At 45.9% G+C, this 16,017-nt stretch overlaps 1 protein-coding gene across 2 annotated transcripts; it reads left to right on the top strand.

Annotated features, from left to right (window-relative positions):
* The first annotated feature begins 2,585 nt into the window (after positions 1 to 2,585).
* Positions 2,586 to 13,272, top strand: jph3a (junctophilin 3a). 2 transcript variants are annotated; one of them, XM_044030471.1, is made up of 5 exons: positions 2,586 to 4,081; positions 7,529 to 8,309; positions 8,886 to 9,037; positions 10,244 to 11,496; positions 12,948 to 13,272. In XM_044030471.1, exons 1-5 carry the CDS (start codon positions 3,700 to 3,702, stop codon positions 13,026 to 13,028), a joined length of 2,649 nt encoding a protein of 882 aa, XP_043886406.1. In that variant the 5' UTR covers positions 2,586 to 3,699; the 3' UTR covers positions 13,029 to 13,272. The 2 variants fall into 2 exon arrangements, with proteins under 2 accessions (XP_043886406.1, XP_043886407.1); XM_044030472.1 differs by having other exon boundaries at positions 2,587 to 4,081; positions 8,886 to 9,010.
* The last annotated feature ends 2,745 nt before the right edge of the window (positions 13,273 to 16,017 follow it).

Here is a 16,017-nt window from a genome sequence, read left to right on the forward strand (position 1 = left end):
AGGTGATAAACATTGTCTTTCCCTGCACAAAGCTACAGCTACAGGAGTTGTTGACCCACAACCACTTCCATCAGTGAGTTCAAATATGTTATTTTGTGAGTTAGGTGTTTGAAATCTTTGCTTGGATTTACCTCAGTGACACAAACCTGCCAAACAAGGCAAGGAGACCAGCAGCTGTCTATGGACGTCAGTGCAGAAGACACACATTTCAGTTTTCTTTCAGAAAATGCTGCCTAATGGTGAGCTGTGCATTTTATTAGCTATTTCCTGATGGCAGCTGTTTTTAGTGAGAGCAAGAAACCTGTGTTCTCGAATGTCCAACAGGGGGCGACGCCACTGCTTTCAAGGTAAATCTGTGAGAAGATGAGGCGCCGCCTTGATTCATGTGAAGCGCCAGTAAACCTACATCAAGTAAGAGATGTTTTGGGGGGTGCGGCTACGTTGTGATTGACAGCTGGTACTGTCCAACAGGTGTTTGATTGCAGGTGGACTTTCTCATTTTCAAATAAACAAAATGGCGCTGGAGCAACGGACCGACGGTGACGCTGCTGTGTACAGGTAGAGCGATTCACCTCCCTTTTCATAGGTAAAAAAGTTTAATATTTCTTGTCTTATTGAATCTCTGATAATTAGAACTATATGTAAACAAGAGCTTCTTTTTTTTTTTTTACGTTTTGAGCCCCTTATAGAACTTAACCTGCTCATCTTATGTTAGACAGAATTTAGTGCTCTGTATTGCATGCAAAATAGAGCTCACATTCGATGTGTTTTGATATATGCAATTGTTTTTTTACACTTGCAGTATGCCCCTTAGAGATGGGGCTTTTATGAAAATGTCATCATTTTGTCACAAAAAATATATGGGCGTATCTGTCAAAGAGAAAGGGGACAAACTTGTGGATTTATGGTAACAGTATGATGAGAGTCCGCCTCTGTGTACAATTAATTGAATAACTGAGAATATCGGCAACAAAATCAAAATTAGAAAGGTTAAAAAGCAACAAACAACATAACACTTATTTTAAATTCTGTTAATTTAAATAATATTCCCTAATTATTTTTGGGCTTTTTCCCAAACATAACATACATTTTAAGACTTTTCCCAAACATAACTGAGAGCTACACAATTTCAACTCATCTCTGAGCCCGTTCCAAAGTTTGACTCCCAACACTGAAGCTCACAATTATCAATTACCCTCTTAAATCACAAGTTCCCTCTCTTAATTTAAATTTATTTTGAATACAGACTGGAAGGTTTCTGTTCACACCTGGGAATGACGTCCCCTGCATTACAGTGGAGAAGCCTGAAACGCAAATGTAACGCGGGTTAGCCATTGTCATCAATACCAGTCGGTAACAACACTACATGACAATAATGGTAGTGGTGAAGTAGTGGTCTTTGGATGAAGGCAGCCATCTTGAAATCGTTCCGAGTGTAAATTGGAAATTCTCAGTACCGACTACAAACACGACACAACATATATTGTGACTTGAGTGTTTGAAATCCTTTGTTCCTACTTACCTAATGACACATGGTACCAGCACAATACCGAACTGTAGATCACTTAAAAACACTTTGAAATCCTATAATTGTGTTAATCGGTGTCGATGTATTTAGCAACAGCACTGCTGAAAGCCTGCGATCACAACCCCAATACCGCTGTATTTCAGCTCAATTACTGTGTCAGACGGAGTCTGTGCTTTGGTCATCGTTTTCTATTTTCGTGCCGAGTCTGACAACTCCCACGACTTGCTCCTGGAGATTGACCAATAGGAGAACAGAGTTCTCTGACACAGTGTAAGATACAGACATAAACACGGTGCTGTTGCTGCAGTTAGGCGCAACAGTGACACCAAAGAACGTTTTGTTGTGCTTTGGCAACAGTAGCCCTGCCTCTTTGACGTCTCCTCAAGGGACGACCGCAACAGAGTCACCCACGACACTTTCGGTAGCCATGATTGACAGCTCCTTGCCTCGCCTCCCAAGATGACCTATGAATTTGCGCAGTGTCGGGAACGATGACTGGTCGGGGTCATGCTTGTGGTGTCGCCAGGTCCTGAACAAGACACGGCAAGAATCTGTGCTACTGTGATTGATAATCTGACATGGTGATCATCACCGTTTGTGATATCTAGAAAATTCAGAGCGTGACCCCGCCTTTTGCCCAATGTCAGCTGAGATTGGCACAGCATCCTGCGACCCTCATGTGGAGAAGGTGGATGAATGGATACCAGAAAGCAGAGAAATTATTTTTATTTTATTTATGTACTTGTCATTACGGTAGTCCCTCAAGACTTCCGCGAGAATGACCGCCCAATCACAGACGAGATTCACCAGCGTGTCCCAAGTCTGTGACGTCAGCTTCTCAGTACTGTCATTCCTAAACGGTTGAATAACTGCCAGATATGAAAATTGAAAGTTATCTTGGGAAAAAGGAGCAGAAGAACTCACTCCGTGAACTTTTTCGGACAATTCTACAGCCATGAAATCAAAATGAATCCAGGCGGGTGACTGCTGCTGATTTTCAGCTTTTTATTTTCTTCCACAAATGAAACAAGTGTGAAAAAGATGAAGAGAGAGAGGGGGAGAGTGGCAGGGGATCAATAACCCCACAGACCTCCAGTTATCAAGAGAAGGGACTGCTGAGTCGAGGAGGAGTGAGGGAGTGGAACGAGGCAGGATAATGAGGAAGAGCAGGTCGAATCTCTGGAGAGAGCGAGAGAGGGCTCTGTGCATGCAGCATCCCTCAGTCTCTATCTCTTTAAGAGCTCAGAAGGAGTGTGTTCACTGTACGTGTGTGTGTGTGTACGTGTGGGGGAAGGGTATTGGCTGGGGTGGAACAGTCCTGTAATGAGCAGATTTTAGAGAGAGAGAGAGAGAGGCAGAAAAACAGGAGAGGGCAGATGACTTGGTGGAATCCGGATACAACAACAATCCACATTACAGCGATCGCAGAAAGGGAAGACGGAGAGAGAGAGAGAAAAAAAAAGAGGAATAATTTATTTTTCATCTTGGCTCGTCCGTAGGTTGCAGAGAGATTTAGAGTGAGCGATTGACAGTGTGTTATGTCTGCTGAGGTGTGTGTGTTTGTGTGTCTCTGAGCGTTAGCCTGATTCCAGGCCATGCTTCTCTGCTCCTCTGATTTTTATTAATGGCGTTGGGGGGTGAAGCAGCAGCAGCAGCAGTGACGGCGGTGTCTGTGTGCCGCTTCCCTCTGTGAGCTGCAGGTGCAGCAGCGATGTTGGAGATGCTGTAATGTCTGACTGAGCTGCTACTGCTGCTGCTCTGAGGGCCTCTGGGACTGCTGCTGGAAAAGCCTAGGCCTCGCTTGTCTGAAGCCAGCACCGGGCTGAGCTCAGCTCCCCGGCTGAGAGTGAGGCAGGAAGGTGGAGGAGGACGAGAGTCGCTCTGCCCATGGGGAGCAGCAAGCGCGGCTGCTGCCACTGTCACTCCAGAGCCGTCACTGAGGCTGGGATTGCTTCTCCATCACGAGGTGATGCTCTTTGTTTTCACAGCGAGGAGCGAGTGTTTTACACCCTGAGCTAACAGCAGAGGGAGAGTCGAGGCCGCGCTCCTCCTCCATGCTGCCTGATTCAGGCGAGGCCTCCTCCCTCCTCCCTCCCTCTGACTGAACCAGGCCCTTGTTTTTTTTCCCTTTTTCTTGACATTCTAAGGATTTGCCTAAACCTGTTTCATGCATGTCCACTGGAGGCAGGTTTGACTTTGATGATGGGGGGTCGTACTGCGGGGGGTGGGAGCAGGGGAAAGCCCACGGCCGGGGCGTCTGCACTGGGCCCCAGGGTCAGGGCGAGTATGCCGGGGCCTGGAGCCACGGCTTCGAGGTCCTGGGCGTATACACATGGCCCAGCGGAAACAGCTACCAGGGCACCTGGGCACAGGGCAAGCGACATGGCATTGGAGTGGAGAGCAAGGGCCGCTGGGAGTACAGAGGAGAGTGGACGCAGGGGTTCAAAGGCCGCTACGGGCAGCTGGAGAGCACGGCCAGTGGGGCCCGGTACGAGGGGACCTGGAGCAACGGGCTGCAGGACGGATATGGCACTGAAACCTATTCTGATGGAGGTAAATCTCACTAGCACCACCAACACACCCCTGTCAGTGCTTTAAGCCAACTAGAGGATAATTGGCCAGATTCTGCTCCCATTGTGACCCTTCCGTCAATGGTGGGTTCCAAATTATCCTGGTGTGAGGAGTTAACAGACACAAGTATTTTCGCAAGTAATAAACATGTTAGATATTTACGACTGAATAACGATTGGGGGGCGTGAGCAGAACCCTACCTAATAACCAATGAGAGCAAGTTGACCGGGAAACGGATGTCGCGTACTTGTTTAGAGCCGTAACTTCTTCAAGCCAAGTCAATTCGGTCTTCTCAACCAAGACTTCATTCACGGGTTTCTGCGTTTCTCAGCATAAAATATTGCGCGCACACAACAGCTATTAACTGACGACGCAGACAGTCCGCCTCCATTTCTGTTGGTATTCTGAAGTCACTTTAAATCACACAAGTGTCTGTGAGATCCCAAATCCCTGGAATCTCCTCCCTGAGATCGATTAAACACCAAGCGTGTGCTCCTGCATCCTGTCTGGATCATCTAGTCTGTGCTTTCTCAGGATTAAAATATTGAAAATCAGTTAAAAAGTTTGTTGTGTCTGTGGTCTCCCACATTTTTAAAATCAAGACAGATTTGAAAATCCTCTGGCTCGGGGCAAACGTAAGGGTTTCCTGAATAAAATAATAAAATAAAATAAAAAAAATCCCCTCCTTGCTTTGCAAACTGATTTCAGGCCTGAAGAAGAAGCGATGTCTTCTGTCACATGACCTGAATGACATGTAGGCCACTTCCACACCACAGACTGTTTATAAAAATGAATGGACACAGTTTTCTGTTTGCAAAAGGGACTCCTGCTCTGAAGCCTCAAGGGTCACGATTTGATCTGTACTATCTGTACTAAGTTTGTAGACGTCACCCGCTGTCAATCACACTGGTGTCCACTCATATGTGTCACATTTTATGATCTATTTTCCTCTAAATGGGAAATTGACATCATGTTCTATCAAGGAAGAGCCGAAACCCGTGAATGAGACCATTAACTCCTCAGGAAAGTGTTTCTCTGACGTTATAAATCAAGTAAGAAGTAGAATTGAAGTTCTGTGTGGTCACCGCTGCTTTTGTCCAACTTTCTGGAAGATTATATTTCCATGCACAGTTGCCGTTTAGTTGGATGACTTGGGTTTTTCAGCTTGTTAGCATAAGTAGGTTTCCAGATTATTTTTTTGCATGTCGAGTGCCATTCCGTGTCTTATTAATTGGGCCAGTATTTCACAATTTCTTGTCACTTTTCTCTTCTACTGTGTATTGGCTTTTATTTCCAGGTATGAGTCGCTGGTACTGTGGCACATGTGCCCAGGCCAGCTTGCCAGCAGTCTTGTCTGACTGAACGTGTCCCACTTTAGTACCATTGCAGCTGGACTAACATGTTAACATGTCTTTCTAAAAGTCCAGTTTTAGTTGGAGTCACTCAATAATTGTGTTTCTAAGGTCAGGTGAAAAGCAGTGTGCGGTCCACAGTCATGGACTGGGGTTGCAGAGGGGTCACAGGGTCACTCGATGTCTTGTCTGAGGAGTGTGGATGTGGGGACCTCCATCATTATTAGATGATTAGAAAACTACAGAATCAGGCCATGAATGTCAAAGGTGAACGCATGTGTGTCCAAAATTAGAAATTAAACCGCTGTCTCATCGTCTGCTGTTTGGAGACACACACACACAGGTTTTCACAGCTACTTTACGGAACACTGCATCGAAACTATCACTAACTATCACCATAACTTTATAACCATAAGACAGTTCAAATCTTTGCCTTAACCTGTTCCTCAAAAATTAGGTTCTACCTCACTAGGACCAGGTTTTGTCTCCATGAGGACTACTGGTCCTGACAAGGTCAGTGTTTATGCCAGAAATAGATCCTTAAGAGGTAACAAATACAAGTACACACACACACACACACAAGTTAATAAAAAATGCCACACACCCCCCACTTCTGCATCCCTCTGTGCTGTCGGGTCTCCATGGTAACAGGAGACAGCAGGTCAGCATGTCGCTGGAGACCTCTCCTGCTCTCTGATTGGCTCTCTGCTTCTGTCACTTTACATTTTTTCCTCCTTAATGACTTTGGGGGTTTGTTATCTAGGCCGTTTGATCACGGACGCCCGAGCTGCGCGTGTGGAGCCCGGATGATGGAGACAGAGAGCAGGTCAATAAGTGATGCAGGTGGAGCGAACATACAGAGTGTGTGTGTGTGTGTTTGTTTGTCTGTTTGTTTGTATGTATGTTTGTGCTGCACTGAAGGTGGAGAAGGAGCGAGAGAGAGAGAGAGAAACATAAAAAAGAGTGCGTCACGCGACAGCTCTGCTCCGCTCCACTCTTCCGCTCACGTGGAGGATCGCCAACAGATGAATATAGCACGCACGAGCTGACACATTTTCCCCAACCCAATAAATGTGCTGTTGTCTCACACACACACACACAGTAATTATAGGCCACGCAAAGCCTCCTGCACATAGGCTGAGTTTCAGCACCACGGACAGCTCCTGTCCCACAGTCAAATCAATATAGAAATGAAAGTAGAAATATTCTGCCATTTTGTCACATGAAAAGTAAAGACAGTTGTACCTAAAGAAATGTTTTTATATTGTTCTTTTTTGGTATTTTTTAAGTATTCATTTTTTTTATTATAATTTGCATAATCTTGCTATTTTGCACCAGCAAAGGTATCCATACCTCGCTATGGATGCCTATTATAGTCTATTATAATAATATATATCGTTTATTATTTATTGACGCAAATACTGAGAAATGAAAACATGCATCTGAGTTTTCTTTTGCAGTGAAGGGGTTGTGAAAATATGAATATGTCCAATATGAAACACGAAAACTTTTTAAAGCCTTTGTAATGAGAAACAAGTTTAATCCATTCAACTGGAACGTTACAACTGCATTGTAAAGAAGTGACATCTTGAAACACATATTTAAGACAAAAGGTAAACTGAATCATGCTTTTACGTGAAATATGTTTAATCAGCACCCGTGTGGCTCTCATTCATTGCTCTTGTTTGGAGCACATGTGACATTAGTGCGCAGTTACGGTGACGTACGATATGGTGGCAACAGACGTCCAAGCATCACATGTCATTCCAATCCCTGTGAGGCTGTGACTTCTGTTTTGGTTTCGCTGTTGAGTGTCGCGATCATCGCTGTGTTGGTGAAATAGTGCCACTGTATCAAGAAAAGCACACACGCCATTCCACACTTGTGCACAAATAATAATGATAAGAGTATCGACTGAATACCTTAACACATAACATAACCAGTGTTATGTGGCTTCAGGGCTGCGTAACATAGTAGCGAGGATGTCGGGATAGTCGTGCAGAGGCTTGGGCTTCAGGGCGTTCAGTAAATCATCCTTGCGGTTCCTCCTCTAACTTGGGTTTTGTCTGTCCTCCAGGAACCTATCAAGGCCAGTGGCTGGGCGGGATGCGTCATGGCTATGGTGTGCGGCAGAGCGTGCCGTACGGCATGGCGGCCGTCATCCTCTTCCCCCTGCGAACATCCATAAACTCTCTGCGCTCCGAGCACAGCCACGGCCCTCCGGCTGTGCTACAGGACAGTGCTGCCACCACACCGACGGACGGGGTCGTGGCCGGACTGGCCGGGAGCCCGGTGGGCAGGGGCGGGTTCGCTCTGACGGCTCCAAGTGAAGCCGAACGCCAGAGGAAGCGAAAAGGCCGTTTCCGGCAGTCCATCCTGAGCGGCCTGAAGCTGCGACGCTCCGAGTCTAAAAGCTCCCTGGCGAGTCAGCTCAGCAAGCAGAGCTCCTTCTGCAGTGAGGCCGGCATGAGCACGGTTAGCTCTGCTGCGTCTGACATCCACTCCAACGCAAGTGAGAGTGAGCAGGGCGCCCCTGTGGATGCCACTGTCACCGAAATGTACGCCGGGGAGTGGCGCAGCGACCAGAGGGCAGGCTGGGGCATGAGTCGGCGCTCAGACGGCCTTCATTACGCAGGTGAATGGGCAGCGAACAAGAGGCATGGGTACGGCTGCACCACCTTCCCCGACGGCACCAAGGAGGAAGGAAAGTACAAACAGAATGTGTTGGTGAGCGGGAAACGCAAGAACCTGATTCCACTGAGGGCCAGTAAGATCAGAGAGAAGGTGGACCGAGCTGTCGAAGCCGCGGAGAAGGCCACAGACTTCGCCAAACAGAAGGCGGAGATCGCCATGTCCAGGTGAGGTTGCTGACTTCCTTTCTTCTGTCAGATGGACACACACAGAGACCCTCCATGTACTCAGCACTTTATTGATGACGTCACAACAGCTGTGGTTTTAGCTCATGAAGGTGTTTTGCAGTCACTGCATCAGGAAAAGTTCTGTTGAAATTCACCTGCGACTTCATTGCAACCACGAGAGCCATGCTCCGTGTAATTGTACCACGATTAACGTGTACAGCAGATACGAAACATACAGAACCACAGCACGATCCATCTCAACGACCATTTGTTTTTCTGTGACGCAAAGGTCAACAGGATCCAATACACACTCGCTTATAGAGAGGTGCAGTGCCCCCTATGGAGGCGGAGTCAAACGTACACAGCCAATAAATAGATTTTCTCCTTCGTATGCATACTTATGCACACTATCTTAGTCAGACTACGGCCTTCGTTCGATTAAACTAGGCATGTAAACGTACTTTACCCTTTAAATGTGACGAATAAATAAAACACTCATTTACTGCTGATGATACGATGAAAATCCCACATGTGGCTCCTGTTTCACCGCAGTATTTCTCCCCATCTCCTGTTCAGGATGAGCCACGCTCGTGGGAAGGCGGAGGCGGCTGAAGGAGTGGCACAGAAGGCCATGGAGGAGTGTCGACTGGCCCGCATCGCTGCAAAAGAGCTCTCCCCCTCCTTTCACATCTACGGCAATGGTGACTCAACACCAGACCACACGAGGGGTCAGAGTTCAGAGCGGAAGACACAGAGAACGTTCCTTTGTCTTTACATAATTTAGTTTGTTTGTTACTTTGTTTCTTATAATTCTTCTTCTAATACTATTGTCATTTAAGTGTTCTGATTATTACAATTAACTGACAATTAACGATTTCTTTCTGGATTAATTAAGCATTTCTCTGGTCCATACAATGTCAGGAAATGTTGAAAAATGTTTTAACTCAAACCAAGAAACGATGAAGATTGCGAATGTCTTGTTTTGTCCACAAACCAAAATTCACATTGAAGAAGCTGAAAAACACCCAATCGATTACTTGATTAGTTCACGGTTAATTTAGTTATGAATTAATAATTGTTGCAGCCCTATTTTAACCATCTAATAGCTGGCAAATCATTTAGTCATGGAATAATCAATTTGTTATTGTAGCCCTGGTTCTTTTAATGATTAAAAAGCTTTTAAAACTTTTTAAAAGATTTTTAAGAGATTTTAGTAAAGTGGCCAAGTTTCCTTATTTTTCCCCTTGTGTTCTTGCAAGCGTGTCCATATCTCAAGTGGTGGGTTGAAGCTCGTACAACCACAATTCTTGCATTAAAGTTGATTTAAGGTCTGGGCTATAATCACCAGGTTCCGTGTGCGCGGAAAGCCGTTTCTCAGTTCTGTTTTTCTTATACAGTAGAACCAGAATCAAAGGCGGACCAGTGCAGACATTCTGCATGCTATTTAAATAGACTGCATAACACAGCTGTGGATTCACAGTGTTTATTCTATGAGATCAGAATGTGTAACACAACGGCGTTGTCAAAATAATCTCTAAACTACTCCGGATTAGCCCGAGAATTCACAATAAATCAAGTGTATTCACTTCCATAATCCGCTCTGAGCCGCAGTGTTTCAGAGTGTGTGCAGCTTCCCTCTCCTCTGTGTGACTCCACATGCTAATAACTCACACACACACACACAAACTTGATTTTATACCGTGGTGAGGACACGACATAGACACAATGCATTCCTTAGCCCCTTACACAAACCTTAACCATCACTACTACTAAGTGCCTTCACCAAATACTAACCATAACCCAACTCTAACCCTAAAACCAGGTCTTAACCTCGAAAATGTCCTCACAAAGATATGAATACAGACACACACGCACACGCACACTCGCTCTGGTGCCAAGTCATTTCATCGGTGTTTGTCTCACACTGTTTTCAGGTCTTGAATGTCAGCGGCCCAAGCAGCAGGACGCCAAGGACAAAGACCACGAGGTCATCTCCACGGAAACGGACAGTCCGGAGCTGTGCACGCCTGACACCACGCCGCCTGTGATCACGCCTGACCTGAGCCCCGTGCTGAGTGTACTCACGTCGCCCCCCCACAGTCCACCAAAGCACGCCCACCGCCCCAGAAATGCTTGCTTCATGCGCCAGAGTGCCGTGGATGATCAGGGTGGCGCCGAGATCCAGGTGCTGGTGGAGGGGCGGGGGTTGGATCTGCCGAAGGGAGGGGCTAACAACTGGAATGACGAAAAGTACTTGGAGCAGGGGGGCAGCAGCCGCTCCACCACGCCGTCCCTCCTGGAGGAGCAGGAGGGCCAAGTCAACGGGCACGAGCAGGCGCCAGTGTCCAACCACAAACCGCCTGAGAAATCCTTCTCCAATCACAAGACCCGGGACCACGCCTCCTCCTACCGAGCGTGGGAGCACTCCTCATCCAACCAAAAGCCCTCCAAGCATGTCTCGTCCAATCACAAGTCAAGGGAGTACTCGTCCTCCAATCACAAAACATGGGATCATTCCTCCACCAATCACAAGCCCTGTGATCACGCCTCTTCCAACTACAAGCCGCAGGTGCACATTTTATCCAATCACAAGGCCTTGGAACATAACATGTCCAATCACAAGACTTCTGAGCATGCTTCCTCCAATCACAAGTCCCAAGATTATATCTACTCCAATCATAATGCAAAGGACCACGTCTCTTCCTCCGCGTATAACCCTCGAGAGCATGTCTACTCCAACCACCATCCAAAGCAGCACAACCCGTCCAACCACAAGCTTTCCAAGCATGCTGTAATCGACCAAAGGCTGGACGGCCTCACCGTGGGCTGGACTGCCGACAGCGCCCTCAGGTGGAGCCCCGCCCATTCGCGCCTCACAGAGCAGGACGAGGAGAGGATGAACGACTACACGGTGGACATGCGGCTTCAGTGTGCGGACTCTCAAACTCCCCGAGGGGGGCCGGGCCCAGAGTCCCCGGCCCAGAAAAACAACAGGCTGCGGTCCCGCGGCCTCCGGCCGGTCCGAGAGGGATCCATGGACTCTGTACAGATGCTGGACAACCTGAATGTGGGGGCGGAGCTGGAGGAGTGGCCACTGCACAGGGACCTCACCCTCTCCCCGCCCCTAAAGTCCCAACCCATCACTCTGGAGCAGGAAGGAGAGCATCTCACCCTCAAATCAAACTCAGTGAGTCCTCATACTCGTGATTTTACAGATTTATTTACACATGTGCACGTTTTCTGTCATTTCTGAGACTGACTAAAGTATCTGTGATGACGTTTCCTGGTTTTACTGATGGAAATCCACAAATTTATATTTACTTAATAGCACTAATAGCAATTTTTAAGCCTAATTATTTGTGTTACAGCAGCAGAATTTGACCATGTTTATAAGAAATAAGATAAGAAAATCAGAAGTGTCTTTTAAAATCATCCTGTGGGAATCAATATTAGATTATAATAATAGATTAAGAATATAATAGATTATTTTCCCGTATCGCCCAGCCTGCAACTCCTGCAGTGTGCAACGTTTGTTGATTCTTGTTGTTGTTGTTATTCAATCAAACTTTATTTATATAGATAGCACTTCCATGCAAGGCAATGCAACTCAAAGTGCTTCCCAGGATAAAAACATAATCAAAGATCTCCTCTCTGGTGACAGAGACACTGATTTGCTGATTTGCTGATTCGCTGGCTTCCTTCAACAGCGCGCGTGAAATTACCGTAATTTTCTAAACTTCTCAGCTCACTGTTGGAATTTTTCCGATAGCGGAAATGTTGCATAATTACGGTAAAGTGAATTTTTGTATCTCCATGTTGACATGAAAACAGTAATGTGTATATGTATACGTGTGTATTTATAAACATATATATATACACACATATATATATATATATATATATATATATATATATATATATATATATATATACACACATATATATGCCCATGTCATCAGGGAAGCAAAAGTGCATTGATGGAATAATCTGGTCATTCATTATATTCAGGTAGTCAGCTGACCTCATTCTTTGGGCACATAATGTTGCTGAACCTTGACCTGACCAACAGATGTTTGGAGTGGGCGTGGTTAATGTGGGAAAAAGCAGAAATGCCACAGTGTTGCCAACTTTCCCGAGGTTCTACCGTAATGACAAGTATATGGGCGCAATTAAAGCTCTATTTCTCTGCTTTCCGGTGTCCGTCCATCCATCTTTTACCACTTTATCCTCCACACGAGGGTCGCGGGTGGCCAATCTAACATAGAGTGAAAGACGGGGGTCACGCAGCCCTGGACAGATCACCAGTCCATAGTTTTTTGAATTTTCTAGACATCACAATTGGTCGAGGAGTCACGGTATTGAGACGTATACATGCCAAACCCTGTCAGTGACGACAGGATGGTAACATTTTACTACTTTTATTTCTAAAGTACAGTAAATGTCAAATACTAAATAAAGAGATTTTTACTCAAGTCATACTTCAACTTCTGCCAAAGTCATTTCCTGCTAAGATACTTGTACTTTTACTGAAGTATCCCTGTGAGGTGCTTTATACAAGGCTGATTACTGTGATGTAATGTGTATCTGTTGCTGCTGTTTGAGGACTAACGGTGTTCTTTCTCTCCTCTTGTCTCTTAGGGCTCCAGCTCTATTCTGGTGGTTATGGTCATTTTACTCAATATTGGAGTAGCCATTCTTTTCATTCACTTCTTTATTTAAGCTTATACAGGTATGATCTTAACGAAGACTTATTGATAACTACGGTATATTATATTATTACTTAACTGGGACGGACATTCTGTCTACTGACCGGAGCCCGCGGCCTGAGTGACGGACACAGCAGAGCCTTTCTACTGTTGCTGCTGCTGTTTCCAGGTTATTCTGTCAACAAAGCCCATTTCAGTTTGAGCAGCGTTTCCTTTTTCATGTGCTTGTTTTCAGCTTGCAACCACAGACAAAAGAAGAAAAAAAAGAGAGAACAAAAACAAAGGCGATCGGTGAGGAGAGTGCAGCGTTAAACTAAATGTGGTGAACCAGGACCACATGCATGGGTATCCAGTGGGCTGGAGATGGCACAGGCACTTGTTTCCTGGTTTGTGTGTGAGAGAGACATGCTTACCAAGAGCATGACACACACACACACACTCACACACTTGCACTCAAACCTCAACTCCACTCACACACACACACACACAAAAACCCTCATTTTGCCTTTTAACCCTTTGCCCTCTCAGTCCAGTCCACCGGTCTCTTACTGACCCTCTTCGCACTATGCTACAAACAGAACTATGCTGCAGAGTAGATCCATTTAAAAGGGCTCCGTCATGATTCTTTTCTTCTGTTTTTTTGTTGGTTCTTTTGTTTTTTTAACCCCCACTATGAACATATACACGCAACCATTGCATGAGGCTGTGTGGGGTTTTTCTATCCCTTTAACATCACCGCTCTGTCTCCATCCTGATCATCACCACCTCACACGCCCGACCACACATCGCCAGAATCTGACCAGATTCACGTTTGATCCTCCGAATCAAACGTCCGCAACTCGCAACTCACACTTCAGGAAACCCCCCGAATCCATCGTGAAGTGAGGTTTTCCGCCGACCCACAGAAACACTCCGCACGCGAAACAAACCTCCACATGAAGACCACATGTAACCGCTGACATACTGACGATTCAGCCTTGCCCCCTTTGTACAGCCTGGAGACTGTTATGTTATAACCACTAATTCTACTATATATGTGTATGTGTCATTATTATTCAAGTTTGTTACTTTTGCAGTTTGCAAGACAGAGAGAATGCCGAGTGCCTCGTATTTAGTCCTTTTTTTTTCTTTTCCTTTTTTAACGTTGCAGATTTATTTAAGACCCTCGATGAAAAGCGCCACGCGATCAGACGAAGGCTACTTTCGGATTACCAGGCGAATCTGATATTTTTCACGGAAATCTGACCAACAGATTGGTGTCACTTCAGAATGGGGTCCTAGATCGGATATTTTTCCAATGTACACTATATGGATTAAAGTATTGGGACGCCTGAACTTCATTCAAACGTGTATCAAGTCCTTTAATATGTCGGGTCCCCCTTTTGCACAGCTTCCACGATAGGTTGAGGTCAAGGCTCTGTGTGGGCCTGTCAAGTTCTTCCACACCAAACTCAAAGTCAAGCCACAGTCTTCACAGTCCTTGCTTTGTGCACTGGGGCACTGTCATGTTGTAATAGTAAAGGACCTTCCCCCAAACTGTTAGCATAGCATTGTCCAAAATGTCTTTTAAAGTGTTTAAAGAAATAGTCGCCAAGGATAGTCACCCAAGCCTCGGGCTGGTGACCCTCAAACCCACTGACACCCCGACTCCCCTGCCCTAGGACCTTTCAGCCGATGAGCCGCTCGAACCAGACGTGTCCGAGGGAGCTGTAGCATCGTTCTCTTCTTCGTTGGTAGGAATGCGTCCTATTCCCTCTTGCGTCCAGACTTGTACCGCCACCCGATGGTGAAGTGGGATATACTTCAGGACCCTGACGCGCAAGTACACCAGGGTCCGCGATATGTGACGCATGTGACATGTGCGCAGAAGTATACCAGGGCCTTTAGATTGTACTTCATTGGAGATACCAAAGCCTGATTGAAACACCTGAATTCAATACTTAGCTTAAAGTGTGGCCAAAAACTTTTGTCTATATAGTGCATGAGGGAGAGAAGTCATATCAGAATCCGCGCAGTTGCCCTGTGCCTGCAACACAGCAAAATGAAACAACAGTGGAGGAGAATGTTGAACCTCGAGAGCTGAATCCCGCCCACAAATTTCGTAGGGATAGCGACTATTTCTAACTTCCCCCTGTGGGGGATCAATAAAGGTTCAAATAATCGTAAAACATATCTCCCACTTCGACATCAAGTGGACTCACAAATATGCACTCTCTGCATGTGAAAATGTGTTTGTGCGCATGCGTGCTGTTTTCTACAGTGCAGAAACGTGCTCGCTGTAAACGCGGACCATCAAATCTGATATGCGGTGAAGTGGATTTTATTGGATTTGGACATTTGAAGAGTGGCTGGTAATCTGAGCGTAGCCTAAAGGCTCACATGTACGACAACGAGTTTGGACGGCAGACCTTTTTTTTAGAAATGCAAAAGAAAAAAAACAATTGTTTCTGGAAAGTTGTGTTTCCGTGTGGATAAGGCCGGAGAAACGAGGGATTAACCCCGCCCCCCACGCCCGCCATTCCTACATGCAAAACTTCCTCTCAACCCTGAAATGGCATGCACTGTTCTCTCTCTCTCTCTCTCTGTCTCTCTCTCTGTCTCTCACTCCCAGCCCCTTCATAAAGGGAACGCCGGGGTGTCTACCAGACACGTTTTTTCGGGCCAGATGAGATATTTTTTCCAGCATGTTTGTTTCGCCTGCTCAGCCTGGTGTCAGTTTGTGAGTTTCTCCCTCTCGTCTCTTTTATCCAGCAACACAAGGCTACACGAGACGCGGAGAGCAGTGTAAAATAAACGCTCGCTTCTAACTCTCAGTGGATACCGAGAATGTCCCGAGTTTATGAATGATATAAAAGAAAAAAAAACAAAAAACTCTACTGCTACTGTATGTTTTATACTTCGCACCCAGTGGCATCATCATGTTGTGACATCATTGCATGCCCGAGCATGCTCTTTCTTACTCTTTGGTTTATGAGGTTGTTTCAAAGTTAATGTGGAGAAAA

Source organism: Solea senegalensis, linkage group LG7, assembly GCF_019176455.1.
Source record: "Solea senegalensis isolate Sse05_10M linkage group LG7, IFAPA_SoseM_1, whole genome shotgun sequence".
NCBI classification, from domain to species: domain Eukaryota; kingdom Metazoa; phylum Chordata; class Actinopteri; order Pleuronectiformes; family Soleidae; genus Solea; species Solea senegalensis.

What these genes read in the sequence shown, in the direction of transcription:
- jph3a (XM_044030471.1), top strand. Translation starts at nt 3,700, where the DNA reads ATGTCCACTGGAGGCAGGTTTGACTTTGATGATGGGGGGTCGTACTGC. An exon ending in TGAAACCTATTCTGATGGAG is followed by an intron (nt 4,082 to 7,528) that starts GTAAATCTCACT and finishes TCTGTCCTCCAG; the next exon opens with GAACCTATCAAGGCCAGTGG. An exon ending in TCACCCTCAAATCAAACTCA is followed by an intron (nt 11,497 to 12,947) that starts GTGAGTCCTCAT and finishes CTTGTCTCTTAG; the next exon opens with GGCTCCAGCTCTATTCTGGT.